General features: G+C 48.2%; 1 protein-coding gene across 1 annotated transcript; it reads right to left on the bottom strand.

Annotated features, from left to right (window-relative positions):
- Nucleotides 1-6069: 6069 nt before the first annotated feature.
- Nucleotides 6070-7591, bottom strand: LOC138671663 (leukotriene A-4 hydrolase-like). The gene has a single exon (XM_069759833.1). It carries the CDS (start codon nt 7561-7563, stop codon nt 6070-6072), a length of 1494 nt encoding a protein of 497 aa, XP_069615934.1. The 5' UTR covers nt 7564-7591.
- Between the last annotated feature and the right edge of the window lie 7455 nt (nt 7592-15046).

The raw sequence follows: 15046 nt of genomic DNA, 5'->3' as shown, positions 1-15046 counted from the left end.
GGAGTTTTGTGCCCGACTCTCCGGGTTTATCTGAGCCGGCGGGTATCCTCAAAGAGGGAGTAATTGTGTCTGCCATCTCCCCTGATTTGCGGCGGGTGCTGCAAAAATTTCAGGCTAATAAACCTGATCGTTGCCCAGCGGAGAAACTGTTTGTCCCTGATAGGTGGATGAATAAAGTTATCTCTGAGGTTCATTGTTCGGTGTTGGCTGGTCATCCTGGAATCTTTGGTACCAGAGAGTTAGTGGCTAGATCCTTTTGGTGGCTGTCTCTGTCGCAGGATGTGCGTACTTTTGTGCAGTCCTGTGGGATTTGTGCTCGGGCTAAGCCCTGCTGTTCTCGTGCCAGTGGGCTGCTTTTGCCATTGCCGGTCCCGAAGAGGCCTTGGACACATATCTCTATGGATTTTATTTCAGATCTTCCCGTCTCTCAAAAGATGTCAGTCATTTGGGTGGTCTGTGATCGCTTCTCTAAGATGGTCCATTTGGTACCCTTGTCTAAATTACCTTCCTCCTCTGATTTGGTGCTATTGTTCTTCCAGCATGTGGTTCGTTTACATGGCATTCCAGAGAATATCGTGTCTGACAGAGGTTCCCAGTTTGTTTCGAGGTTTTGGCGAGCCTTTTGTGGTAGGATGGGCATTGACTTGTCTTTTTCCTCGGCTTTCCATCCTCAGACTAATGGCCAGACCGAACGAACCAATCAGACCTTGGTAACATATCTGAGATGCTTTGTTTCTGCTGATCAGGATGACTGGGTGTCCTTTTTGCCTTTGGCTGAGTTCGCCCTTAATAATCGTGCCAGCTCGGCTACCTTGGTTTCGCCGTTTTTCTGGAACTCTGGGTTCCATCCTCGTTTCTCTTCAGGGCAGGTTGAGTCTTCGGACTGTCCTGGTGTGGATACTGTGGTGGACAGGTTGCAGCAGATTTGGACTCATGTAGTGGACAATTTGACCTTGTCCCAGGAGAAGGCTCAACGTTTCGCTAATCGCAGACGCTGTGTGGGTCCCCGACTTCGTGTTGGGGATTTGGTTTGGTTATCTTCTCGTCATATTCCTATGAAGGTTTCCTCTCCTAAGTTTAAACCTCGTTTCATTGGTCCGTATAGGATTTCTGAGGTTCTTAATCCTGTGTCTTTTCGTCTGACCCTTCCAGATTCTTTTTCCATACATAACGTATTCCATAGGTCATTGTTGCGGAGATACGTGGCACCTATGGTTCCATCTGTTGATCCTCCTGCCCCGGTTTTGGTGGAGGGGGAGTTGGAGTATATTGTGGAGAAGATTTTGGATTCTCGTGTTTCAAGACGGAAACTCCAGTATCTGGTTAAGTGGAAGGGTTATGCTCAGGAAGATAATTCCAGGGTCTTTGCCTCTGATGTCCATGCTCCCGATCTTGTTCGTGCCTTTCATATGGCTCATCCTGGTCGTCCTGGGGGCTCTGGTGAGGGTTCGGTGACCCCTCCTCAAGGGGGGGTACTGTTGTGAATTCTGTGGCAGAGCTCCCTCCTGTGGTCACAAGTGGTACTTCGGCTGATTCTCTCTGTGAGCTTCCGTTGGTGGAGGAAAGTGGTACTGCGGCTTCTGAGTTTCCTTCCTCAGGTGATGTGGTGAAGTCGTTAGGTGCTGCTCTATTTAACTCCACCTAGTGCTTTGATCCTGGCCTCCAGTCAATGTTCTAGTATTGGACCTGTTTCCTCCTGGATCGTTCCTGTGGCCTGCTGCTCTGCATAGCTAAGTTCTGCTTTGCTATTTTGTTTGCTGTTTTTTCTGTCCAGCTTGTCTATTTGTTTTTTCCTGCTTGCTGGAAGCTCTGGGACGCAGAGGGTGTACCTCCGTGCCGTTAGTTCGGTACGGAGGGTCTTTTTGCCCCTTTGCGTGGTTTTTGTAGGGTTTTGTGTTGACCGCAAAGTTACCTTTCCTATCCTCGCTCTGTTCAGAAAGTCGGGCCTCACTTTGCTAAATCTATTTCATCTCTACGTTTGTCTTTTCATCTTAACTCACAGTCATTATATGTGGGGGCTGCCTTTTCCTTTGGGGTATTTCTCTGAGGCAAGGTAGGCTTATTTTCTATCTTCAGGCTAGCTAGTTTCTCAGGCTGTGCCGAGTTGCATAGGGAGCGTTAGGCGCAATCCACGGCTGCCTCTAGTGTGTTTGAGAGGATTAGGGATTGCGGTCAGCAGAGTTCCCACGTCTCAGAGCTCGTTCTATGTTTTTGGGTTATTGTCAGGTCACTGTATGTGCTCTGACCTCTATGTCCATTGTGGTACTGAATTACCTATCATAACAGGTGTCCTTCTTGCCTTTGGCTGAGTTCGCCCTTAATAATCGGGCCAGCTCGGCTACTTTAGTTTCTCCTTTTTTCTGTAATTCTGGTTTCCATCCTCATTTCTCTTGAGGGCAGGTTGAGCCTTCGGACTGTCCTGGTGTGGATGCGGTGGTGGACAGGTTGCAGCAGATTTGGACTCATATGGTGGACAATTTGACTTTGTCCCAGGAGAAGGCTCAACGTTTCGCTAACCGCCGGCGCTGTGTTGGTCCCCGACTTCGTGTTGGGGATTTGGTTTGGTTGTCGTCTCGTTATGTTCCTATGAAGGTTTCCTCTCCTAAGTTTAAGCCTCGTTTCATTGGTCCGTATATGATTTCTGAAGTTCTCAATCTGCTTCTGAGGTTCCTTCCACAGGTGACGTAGTTTATTCTTTGGCTGGCTGCTCTATTTAACTCCACTTAGATCGTTATTCCATGCCAGCTGTCAATGTTCTTGTACTGGTTCAGTTCGCTCTTGGATCTTTCTGGTGACCTGTCTACTCCAGCAGAAGCTAAGTCCCTGCTAGTTAATTATTTGTTCATTGTTTCCTTGTCCAGCTAGCTATCATGATTTTGCCTTGCTAGCTGGAAGCTCTGGGATGCAGAGTGGCACCTCCGCACTGTGAGTCGGTGCGGAGGTCTTTTTGCACACTCTGCGTGGGTTTTTTTGTAATTTTTTGTGCTGACCGCAAAGATACCTTTCCTATCCTCTGTCTGTTTAGTAAGTCTGGCCTCCCTTTGCTGAAACCTGTTTCATTTCTGTGTTTGTGACTTTCATCTTAACTCACAGTCAATATATGTAATATATGTGGGGGGCTGCCTTTTCCTTTGGGGAATTTCTCTGAGGCAAGGTAGGCTTTATTTTCTATCTCTAGGGCTAGTTAGCTCTTAGGCTGTGAAGAGGCGTCTAGGCCGAGTTAGATACGCTCCACGGCTATTTCTAGTTGTGTGATAGGATTAGGGGTTGCGGTCAGCAGAGCTCCCACTTCCCAGAGCTTGTCCTGTGTGAGTTTAACCATCAGGTCGTTCCAGGTGCTCCTAACCACCAGGTCCATAATAGTACAGCTGGTCCAAAGTATTAATGCATCTCAATAGAGGGATAAGAGAATTTCTGAGACCATTTTTTTTTCTCTGCAGTGTGTTTTGTCTTTCTTTTCCCCTTAACCTCTGGGTGGTTCAGGACACAGGTGTAGATATGGACATTCAAGGTCTGTCCTCTTGTGTAGATCATCTCACTGCAAGGGTACAAAACATTCAAGATTTTGTGGTTCAGAATCCGATGTTAGAGCCTAGAATTCCAATTCCTGATTTGTTTCTGGGGATAGATCTAAGTTCCTGAATTTCAAAAATAATTGTAAACTGTTTCTGGCTTTGAAACCCCGCTCATCTGGTGACCCCGTTCAACAAGTAAAAATTATTATTTCTTTGTTGCGTGGTGACCCTCAAGACTGGGCATTTTCCCTTGCGCCAGGAGATCCTGCATTGCGTGATGTTGATGCGTTTTTTCTGGCGCTTGGATTGCTTTATGATGATCGAAATTCAGTGGATCAGGCAGAGAAAATCTTGCTGGCTTTGTGTCAGGGTCAGGATGAAGCGGAGGTGTATGGTCAGAAGTTTAGAAAGTCGTCTGTGCTTACTCAGTGGAATGAGTGTGCCCTGGCGGCAATTTTCAGAAAGGGTCTTTCTGAAGCCCTTAAGGATGTCATGGTGGGAATTCCCACGCCTGCTGGTCTGAATGAGTCTATGTTCTTGGCCATTCAGATCGATCGGCGCTTGCTGTTATGAAAGGCAATTCAGTACTACAATGGACATAGCGGTCAGAGCACATACAGTGGTCTGACACTGACAGTGGTCTGACAATAACCCAAAATCATAAAACGAGAGCTTGTCCTGTTATGACCTGGTGGTTAGGAGCACCCGGAATGACCTGATAGTTAAACCTCATACAGGACGAGCTCTGGGATGTGGGAGCTCTGCTGACCGCAAGCCCTAATCCTATCACACACACTAGAAATAGCCGTGGAGCGCTCCTGACCTAGGCGCCTCGTCACAGCCTAAGAACTATCTAGCCCTAGAGATAGAAAATAAAGCCTACCTTGCCTCAGAGAAATTCCCCAAAGGTAAAGGAAGCCCCCCACATATATTGACTGTGAGTAAGATGAAAGTCACAAACGCAGAAATGAAACAGGTTTCAGCAAAGGGACGCCAGACTTACTAAATAGACAGAGGATAGGAAAGGTAACTTTGCGATCAGCACAAAAACCTACAAAAGACCACGCAGAGTGGTGCGGAGGGGCCACTCAGCATTCCAGAGCTTCCAGCTAGCAAGACAAAATCATGAAAACCAGCTGGACAAGAAAACAGTGAACAAATAATGACTATCAGGAACTTAGCTTCTGCAGGAGAAGGCAGGTCACCAGAGAGATCCAGGAGCGAACTGAACCAATGCAAAAACATTGACAGCTGGCATGGAGTAACGATCTGAGAGGAGTTAAATAGAGCAGCCAACCAAAGGATAAACCACGTCACCTGTGTAAGGAACCTCAGAAGCAGCAGCTTCACTCATAGCCACCAGAGGGAGCCCATAGACAGAAGTCGCCGAAGTACCATTCACGACCACAGGAGGGAGTTCGACAACAGAATTCACAACAGTACCCCCCCCTTGTGGAGGGGTCACCGAACCCTCACCAGAGCCCCCAGGCCGATCAGGATGAGCCAAATGAAAGGCACGTGTGACGCTGTAAGAATCTGGCTGCACTCGGATGTCACCTGAGTGCAGTCCTATTAGAGCATGTAGATTCAAAACAGTGAAAAATGGAGAGTGGACCCACTGGACCGTGATGACGAACCCCTCTCAGACGAGCTGACCAGGTGGACCGCCCCCTATACAGGGAGAGTTAGGGGCAGGCCCGTGAGGGACTATCGCCACGGAAGCTGGAGGGTCGACTGAGATCAGATGGGTACACAGCAGGCACAAAGGGAAAGAGGGAACAGAAAGGAACTACTGAGACAAGGGAGAAGATGGGAACGCTACGGAGGCACGGAGGCTGGCAGGACAATATGGAGACACTGAGGCTGACGGGAGCAAGGAAAAGATATAGGAGCCGGGCAGGTACCGCAGAGGAAAAGGAACTGAAGGAACAAGGCAGGAACACAGGAAACAGGCAGGCACTGCAGAGGGCGGGGGACACCCAAAGTCAGAGAGCTAGGAACGCACAGAGACCACAGGTGGCCAGAAGCACTTGTAAACACAAATGAACATCAGGCACAGAGAAGCAGCAGGAAGCAGTTTACATAGCAGCATGGGAGCTACTTCCGGGTTACAGTCCTCCAGGATGACGGAGAGGACAGGAAGGAGCGCCAACAGAGGAATCAGATGTGCGCATGCGCAGAGCTGAATGCGACGCGCGCGCGCACTCGGCGAGCTGCAGAGGGGAGAGGCGTCGGCAGCAACGGCATGACAGTACCCCCATCTTTACGCCCCTCCTTTTTAAGACTAGAAAGAAACCGGGACAAAATACGAGGAGCCCGAATGTTCTCTCGAGGCTCCCAGGACCTCTCCTCAGGACCAAAACCCTTCCAGTCAACCAAAAACAAAGTTCTCCCTCTAAGTTTTTTCATGGCTAAAATGTCCCTAACTTCAAAGACATCATCCTCGGAAACAGGCGAAGGAGAACAAAGGTTAGAAGAATGAATCTGATTAAAAACTACAGGTTTAAGGAGAGACACATGAAAAGAATTAGAAATACGCAGAGAGGCAGGCAACTTAAGTTTGCTGATGAGATGATAATTCTTTCAGGTCGGCGGCAGTGAATGAACTCAAATCACTCGCCTTAGCCTCTGTCCATCTGTTGCCAAGTAGAATACAGGCATTGGCAAGAGTCATATCGTACTTGGGTTGCACTGGCGGCATGCCTGGTGTGTGCATCCACCCATTCCAGTCAACGTTATCAAGAATCTCCACCTTGTCTTTGAAATATGAATACAGGAACGTTTTCCATTCCTCGGTGGTTACACTTTTATAAGCAAACGCCTGGATGTAGGTTTTCAAAAATCCAAGAAACACATCTGGTCCACCAAGAAGCTGCTCCAAGTAGAACAAAAGGGCAAATCCTTTCTCGTATGGTACAGAGGAGAATGCTGCATCCACATCAACTTCATGTAGATTGGGGACCAGGTTGGTGAGTGGATTAGTAGCACCGAAGGTGTTAACAGCGTTTTGAAGTTCTTTCCATCCCCCCAAAGCCTTGAACTGTCGGAACTGGTCTCCATACAGAAGTCCATCAATTCTCCTTTCCAGATAGACCGTGTGACCTTCATTTAACCAGAAATTTTCCCAGGTTCTGTTTGTGACCAGGTTTCCTGTCCAGCTGTGTGAGATTTCATGTGCAATGACACTTGCTAAAGATCGGTCGCCAGCCAGCACAGTTGGCGTTACAAACGTAAGGCAAGGGTTCTCCATTCCTCCGTATGGGAATGATGGAGGCAAAATGAGCAAGTCATATTTCTCCCAGACGTAGGGGCCTGCCAGAGACTCGGCAAATTTCAGCATTTTTTCTGTCTCAGCAAATTCATAGGCAGATGCTTCCAGAGACTCTTTCTCAGTCCATACTGTGGTCCTTGGACCAATCTTCCTCCCCTCCAAAGCACCAACCACTAGAGCAATTAAGTAGCTTGGTATTGGCACATTTTGCTTGAAGCGAAAGATCTTCCTTTTGCAGTCTTGCGGATCAATAAAATCTCCATCATTTAGAGCGCTCATTAATGCCACCAACTCCTTCGGAACAGACACCTGACAATAATAGGTGAATTTTATTGATGGAGTATCTTGACAAGGAATTATAGTTCTGCAATGTGTAGCCTGGCACTGACTGAAGAGATAAGGATGACTCTTCCCTGCAGTCTGCTCAGGGTTAAGCCACTGAAGGGCCGATGATTTTGGGGAGGTTTCAGAACAGATTTCCAAAATGGCTTCTTGTCCTCTGGTCAGGGGGGAAGGAAGAGTGATTTCCAGTGGTGTGCCTTTAAAGCTGTGAGCTGCCCCAAGGGAAAATTTTGCCTCTTGACCATTTAGAGAAACTTTTTTGATAGTGAGATCTTTGGTGTCCAAAATCAGGCTGGAGAGCGAGTCCTGCAGGCAGCGCACGGTCAGGGCACTGGAGGCGGCGATCACACGGGTGCTGAAGTCCACTCTCAGGTGCAGGCTCAGGTGCCGGGTGATGAACTGCTCCGGGGAACAGAACGAGCTGGGGTCAGACATGATGACAGACTCACGAGCAGAGCACACTGACGGCCAGGTTCATCAAAAACCTTACGGAAGGTATCCAGGAACGGATTGAGTTGGGAGACCAAAGGATCATCACGCTCCCAGAGGGGATTAACCCACGCCAAAGCCTCACCCTCCAAATGGGATACTATAAAAGCAACCTTAGCTCGGTCGGTAGGATAAAGTAGCGGAGACAATTCAAAATGCAACTGGCATTGATTAAGAAAGCCGCGGCACGCTTTAGAATCCCCACCATCCCGAGGAGGTCTAGCAAGTCGGGGCGAGGGTTGTGGCGCAGAGACAGGAGTGGAAACAGAGGCCACATTCTGGAGGGAGAGAAGCCGATCATTAATGGAGGCCATAAAATTCAAAATATTGGACCGAGTGTCCCGTTGTTGACCTAGCTCCTGCTGAAGGGCAACCAACTGAGGCGCAATACCAGGATCAGAAGGCTGTAAAGCCGCTAGGCGAGACTCCATATTCTTTAAAAATGACATGATCCTAGTCTGGTTTTCACGCAAAAAGAGTAACTCCTTTTGAGTGGCGGAGACTCCAGCGGGGTCCATGGCCTGATGTTACTGTGACGCTGTAAGAATCTGGCTGCACTCGGATGTCACCTGAGTGCAGTCCTATTAGAGCATGTAGATTCAAAACAGTGAAAAATGGAGAGTGGACCCACTGGACCGTGATGACGAACCCCTCTCAGACGAGCTGACCAGGTGGACCGCCCCCTATACAGGGAGAGTTAGGGGCAGGCCCGTGAGGGACTATCGCCACAGAAGCTGGAGGGTCGACTGAGATCAGATGGGTACACAGCAGGCACAAAGGGAAAGAGGGAACAGAAAGGAACTACTGAGACAAGGGAGAAGATGTGAATGCTACGGAGGCTCGGAGGCTGGCAGGACAATATGGAGACACTGAGGCTGACGGGAGCAAGGAAAAGATATAGGAGCCGGGCAGGTACCGCAGAGGAAAAGGAACTGAAGGAACAAGGCAGGAACACAGGAAACAGGCAGGCACTGCAGAGGGCGGGGGACACCCAAAGTCAGAGAGCTAGGAACGCACAGAGACCACAGGTGGCCAGAAGCACTTGTAAACACAAATGAACATCAGGCACAGAGAAGCAGCAGGAAGCAGTTTACATAGCAGCATGGGAGCTACTTCCGGGTTACAGTCCTCCAGGATGACGGAGAGGACAGGAAGGAGCGCCAACAGAGGAATCAGATGTGCGCATGCGCAGAGCTGAATGCGACGCGCGCACCCGGCGAGCTGCAGTGGGGAGAGGCGGCGGCAGCAACGGCATGACAGCACGAACAAGATCAGCAGCATGAACATCAGAGGCAAAAACCCAGGAATTATCTTCCTGACCATAACCCTTCCACTTGACCAGGTACTGGAGTTTCCGTCTCGAAACACGAGAATCCAAAATCTTCTCCACCACATACTCCAACTCCCCCTCGACCAACACCGGGGCAGGAGGATCAACGGAGGGAACCATAGGCGCCACGTATTGCCGCAACAACGACCTATGGAACACATTATGGATGGCAAAAGAAGCTGGAAGGTCCAAACGAAATGACACAGGATTAAGAACTTGAGAAATCCTATATGGCCCAATGAAACGAGGCTTAAACTTAGGAGAGGAAACCTTCATAGGAACGTGACGAGATGACAACCAAACCAAATCCCCAACACGAAGTCAGGGACCAACCCAACGCCGGCGGTTAGCAAAACGTTGAGCCTTCTCCTGGGACAATGTCAAATTGTCCACCACATGAGTCCAAATCTGCTGCAACCTGTCCACCACCGCATCCACACCAGGACAGTCCGAAGGCTCAACCTGCCCTGAAGAGAAACGAGGATGGAAACCAGAATTACAGAAAAAAGGAGAAACTAAAGTAGCCGAGCTGGCCTGATTATTAAGGGCGAACTCAGCCAAAGGCAAGAAGGACACCCAATCATCCTGATCAGCAGAAACAAAGCATCTCAGATATGTCTCCAAAGTCTGATTAGTTCGTTCGGTTTGGCCATTAGTCTGAGGATGGAAAGCCGAAGAAAAAGACAAATCAATGCCCATCTTAGCGCAAAAGGACCGCCAAAACCTCGAAACAAACTGGGAATCTCTGTCCGAGACGATGTTCTCTGGAATGCCATGCAAACGAACCACATGCTGGAAAAACAATGGCACCAAATCAGAGGAGGAAGGCAATTTAGATAAGGGTACCAAATGGACCATCTTAGAGAAGCGATCACAAACCACCCAAATGACCGACATCTTTTGAGAAACAGGGAGATCAGAAATAAAATCCATGGAAATATGCGTCCAGGGCCTCTTCGGGATCAGCAAGGGCAAGGGCAACCCACTGGCACGAGAACAGCACAAAAGAACGCACATCCCGTGACAACGAAGGCCACCAAAAGGATCTAGCCACCAAATCTCTGGTACCAAAGATTCCAGGATGACCAGCCAACACTGAACAATGAATCTCAGAGATAACTCTACTAGTCCATCTATCAGGGATAAACAGTTTCTCCGTAGGACAACGGTCAGGTCTATCAGCCTGAAACTTTTGCAGCACACGCCGCAAATCAGGGGAAATGGCAGACAAAATTACCCCTTCTTTAAGAATACCCGCCGGCTCCCGAACACCCGGAGAGTCAGGCACAAAACTCCTTGACAGGGCGTCAGCCTTCACATTCTTAGATCCCGGAAGGCATGAAACCACAAAATCAAAACGGGAGAAAAAGAGCGACCATCGAGCCTGTCTAGGATTCAACCGTTTGGCAGACTCAAGATAAGTCAAATTCTTGTGATCCGTCAAGACCACCACGCGATGATTAGCTCCTTCAAGCCAATGTCGCCACTCCTCGAATGCCCACTTCACGGCCAACAACTCCCGATTGCCCACATCATAATTGCGCTCAGCAGGCGAGAATTTTCTTGAAAAGAAGGCACAGGGTTTCATCACCGAGCCATCAGAACTTCTTTGTGACAAAACAGCCCCTGCTCCAATTTCAGAAGCATCAACCTCAACCTGAAAAGGGAGCGAAACATCTGGCTGGCACAACACAGGGGCAGAAGCAAAACGACGCTTCAACTCCTGAAAAGCCTCTACAGCCGCAGAGGACCAATTGACCACATCAGCACCTTTCTTGGTCAAATCAGTCAACGGTTTAGCAATACTGGAAAAATTAGCGATGAAGCGACGATAAAAATTAGCAAAGCCCAGGAACTTCTGCAAGCTCTTCACAGATGTCGGCTGAGTCCAATCGTAAATGGCCTGAACTTTAACAGGGTCCATTTCGATAGTAGAAGGGGAAAAAATGAAACCCAAAAATGAAACCTTCTGAACTCCAAAAAGACACTTTGACCCCTTCACAAACAAGGAATTCGCACGAAGTACCTGGAACACCATTCTGACCTGCTTCACATGAGACTCCCAATCATCCGAAAAGACCAAAATGTCATCCAAATATACAATCATGAATCTATCCAGGTACTCTCGGAAGATGTCATGCATAAAGGACTGAAACACAGATGGAGCATTAGAAAGCCCGAATGGCATAACCAGGTACTCAAAATGGCCCTCGGGCGTATTAAATGCCGTTTTCCATTCATCACCCTGTTTAATTTGCACAAGATTATACGCACCACGAAAATCTATCTTGGTGAACCAACTAGCCCTCTTAATCCGAGCAAATAAATCAGACAGCAGCGGCAAAGGATACTGAAATTTGACTGTGATCTTATTAAGAAGGCGGTAATCAATACAAGGTCTCAAAGAACCATCCTTCTTGGCCACAAAAAAGAACCCTGCTCCCAATGGTGACGACGACGGACGAATATGACCCTTCTCCAAGGATTCCTTTATATAACTCCGCATAGCGGCGTGCTCTGGCACAGATAAGTTAAACAGACGGCCCTTAGGAAACTTACTACCAGGAACCAAATTAATAGCACAGTCGCAATCCCTATGAGGAGGTAGGGCACCAGATTTGGGCTCTTCAAATACATCCCGGTAATCTGATAAAAACTCAGGGACTTCAGAAGGAGTGGAAGGTGAAATTGACAGCAATGGAACATCACCATGTACCCCCTGACAACCCCAGCTGGACACAGACATATATTTCCAATCCAACACTGGATTATGGACCTGTAGCCATGGCAACCCCAAAACGACCACATCATGCAGATTATGCAACACCAAAAAGCGAATATCCTCCTGATGTGCAGGAGCCATGCACATGGTCAATTGAGTCCAGTACTGAGGCTTATTCTTGGCCAAAGGCGTAGCATCAATTCCTCTCAATGGAATAGGATACTGCAAGGGCTCCAAGAAAAAACCACAGCCCCTGGCAAACTCCAAGTCCATCAAATTCAGGGCAGCGCCTGAATCCACAAATGCCATTAGAGAATAGGACGACAAAGAGCAAATCAGAGTAACGGACAAAAGAAATTTAGACTGTACCGTACCAATGGTGGCAGACCTAGCGAACCGCTTAGTGCGCTTAGGACAATCGGAGATAGCATGAGTGGATTCACCACAGTAAAAACACAGCCCATTCTGACGTCTGTGTTCTTGCCGTTCAGCTCTGGTCAAAGTCCTATCACACTGCATAGGCTCAGAGAATACCGCCAGATGGTGCACAGCTTTGCGCTCACGCATGCGCCGATCGATCTGAATGGCCAAAGACATAGACTCATTCAGACCAGCAGGCGTGGGAAATCCCACCATGACATCCTTAAGGGCTTCAGAAAGACCCTTTCTGAAAATTGCCGCCAGGGCACATTCATTCCACTGAGTAACCACAGACCACTTTCTAAACTTCTGACAATACAACTCCGCTTCATCCTGACCCTGACACAAAGCCAGCAAGATTTTCTCTGCCTGATCCACTGAATTTGGTTTATCATAAAGCAAGCCAAGCGCCAGAAAAATTGCATCAACATCACGCAATGCAGGATCTCCTGGTGCAAGGGAAAATGCCCAGTCTTGAGGGTTACCACGAAACAAAGAAATAATGATTTTTACCTGTTGAACGGGGTCACCAGAGGAGCGGGGTTTTAAAGCTAGAAACAGTTTACAATTATTTTTGAAATTCAAGAACCTAGATCTATCCCCAGAAAATAAGTCAGGAATAGGAATTCTAGGCTCTAACATAGGATTCTGAACCACAAAATCTTGAATGTTTTGTACCCTTTCAGTGAGATGATCCACACAAGAGGACAGACCTTGAATGTCCATATCTACACCTGTGTCCTGAACCACCCAAAGGTCTAGGGGAAAAGAAAGACAAAACACAGTGCAAAGAAAAAAAAATGGTCTCAGAAGTTCTCTTATCCCTCTATTGAGATGCATTAATACTTTGGGCCAGCTGTACTGTTATGACCTGGTGGTTAGGAGCACCCGGAATGACCTGATAGTTAAACCTCATACAGGACGAGCTCTGGGATGTGGGAGCTCTGCTGACCGCAAGCCCTAATCCTATCACACACACTAGAAATAGCCGTGGAGCGCTCCTGACCAGACCTATGCGCCTCGTCACAGCCTAAGAACTATCTAGCCCTAGAGATAGAAAATAAAGCCTACCTTGCCTCAGACAAATTCCCCAAAGGTAATGAAAGCCCCCCACATATATTGACTGTGAGTAAAGATGAAAGTCACAAACGCAGAAATGAAACAGGTTTCAGCAAAGGGAGGCCAGACTTACTAAATAGACAGAGGATAGGAAAGGTAACTTTGCGATCAGCACAAAAAACTACAAAAGACCACACAGAGTGTGCAAAAAAGACCTCCGCACCGACTCACGGTGCGGAGGGGCCACTCTGCATCCCAGAGCTTCCAGCTAGCAAGACAAAATCATGAAAACCAGCTGGACAAGAAAACAGTGAACAAATAATGACTATCAGGAACTTAGCTTCTGCAGGAGAAGGCAGGTCACCAGAGAGATCCAGGAGCGAACTGAACCAATGCAAAAACATTGACAGCTGGCATGGAGTAACGATCTGAGAGGAGTTAAATAGAGCAGCCAACCAAAGGATAAACCACGTCACCTGTGTAAGGAACCTCAGAAGCCGCAGCTTCACTCATAGCCACCAGAGGGAGCCCATAGACAGAAGTCGCCGAAGTACCATTCACGACCACAGGAGGGAGTTCGACAACAGAATTCACAACATTGTCCTGTGTGAGTTTAACCATCAGGTCAATCCGGGTGCTCCTAACCACCAGGTCCATAACAGTACACCTTCTAACTGGTTTTACAGTTCCAAATACCGTTTGTTTGGTGACATTTTTCAAAGAATGAGGAAGTCTGGTGGAAGAGGTCTTGGCCGTGGGCGGTCATTGCCAGCTGGTAATGATGGTAGTGGTGGTGGAGCATCAGGTGGTCGTGGGAAAAGCAATATAGCACCTAAGTCTAGAGTTGTTGAGCCAGCGTCATCGTCTAGCTACACAAGGCCTCGAACGCTCCCTTTTCTGGGAGTAGGAAAACCGCTTTTAAAACCGGAGCAGCAGGAACAAGTTTTGGCTTTCCTTGCTGACTCTGCCTCTAGCTCTTTTGCCTCCTCTTCGGAAAGTGCAAAATGTAAAAGCAGCGCGTCGTCAGTGGATGTTCCCGGTTAGGGACAAGTCGCTTCCTTGTGTTCTTCACCCAGAACAACAGAGAAGGATGCGTCAGGCGACACAACGGGTTACTCCATGGAGCTCTTTACACATACCGTGCCTGGGTTAGAAAGGGAAATTGTTAACAGGCCATGCCCATTACAAGATGAATCGGACATGGAGTGCACAGATGCACAGCCACAGCCAGATTGTTATGCTGTTCCTTTGACTCAGATCACAACATTGCCCTCGCAGTGTACTGAGCCAGAATCTGACCCTGATGAGACTATGGAGCTCCGTCACGAGTGCTATAGCAACGGCTTACACGGTGACACAGAGGAAGGTGCACAGGACATAGAAGAGGAGGTCATAGATGACCCAGTTGTTGACCCCGATTGGCAGCCATTGGGGGAACAGGGTGCATGCGGCAGTAGCTCTGAAGCAGAGGAGGAGCTGCAGCAGGCATCAAGATCGCAACAGGTTCCATCTGGCAGGCCCGTATCTAGCCAAAAACGTGTGGCAAAACCAAAAACAGTTGTAGGACAGCGTGGCCATCTGGTTAAAGTAGCTCAGTGTGCAATGCCTGAAAAGGTATCCGATAGTAGGAAGAGTGCAGTCAGGCATTTTTTTAACCAAGATCCAAATGATCAGTGCAAAGTCATCTGTAAGAAATGCTCAAAGACCTTCAGCAGAGGTCAGAATGTTAAATATCTAAATACAAATTGCATGCGTAGACATTTAACCACAATGCACTTGCAAGCTTGGACTAACTACCAAACGTCCCTAACGTTGTTGCACCCTCTCACAATGAAGCTAGTCAGCAACGCTACATCCCTTCCCTCACTGTAAGCCCACCGTTTACCACACCACCTGCA

Source organism: Ranitomeya imitator, chromosome 3 (genome assembly GCF_032444005.1).
Source record: "Ranitomeya imitator isolate aRanImi1 chromosome 3, aRanImi1.pri, whole genome shotgun sequence".
Classification (NCBI taxonomy): Eukaryota; Metazoa; Chordata; class Amphibia; order Anura; family Dendrobatidae; genus Ranitomeya; species Ranitomeya imitator.
Note: the sequence above shows the minus strand (reverse complement) of the source record. Positions and strands in the feature narration are given on the sequence as shown.

Coding starts and splice junctions, on each gene's coding strand:
- LOC138671663 (XM_069759833.1), bottom strand. CDS start 7,563: ATGTCTGACCCCAGCTCGTTCTGTTCCCCGGAGCAGTTCATCACCCGG.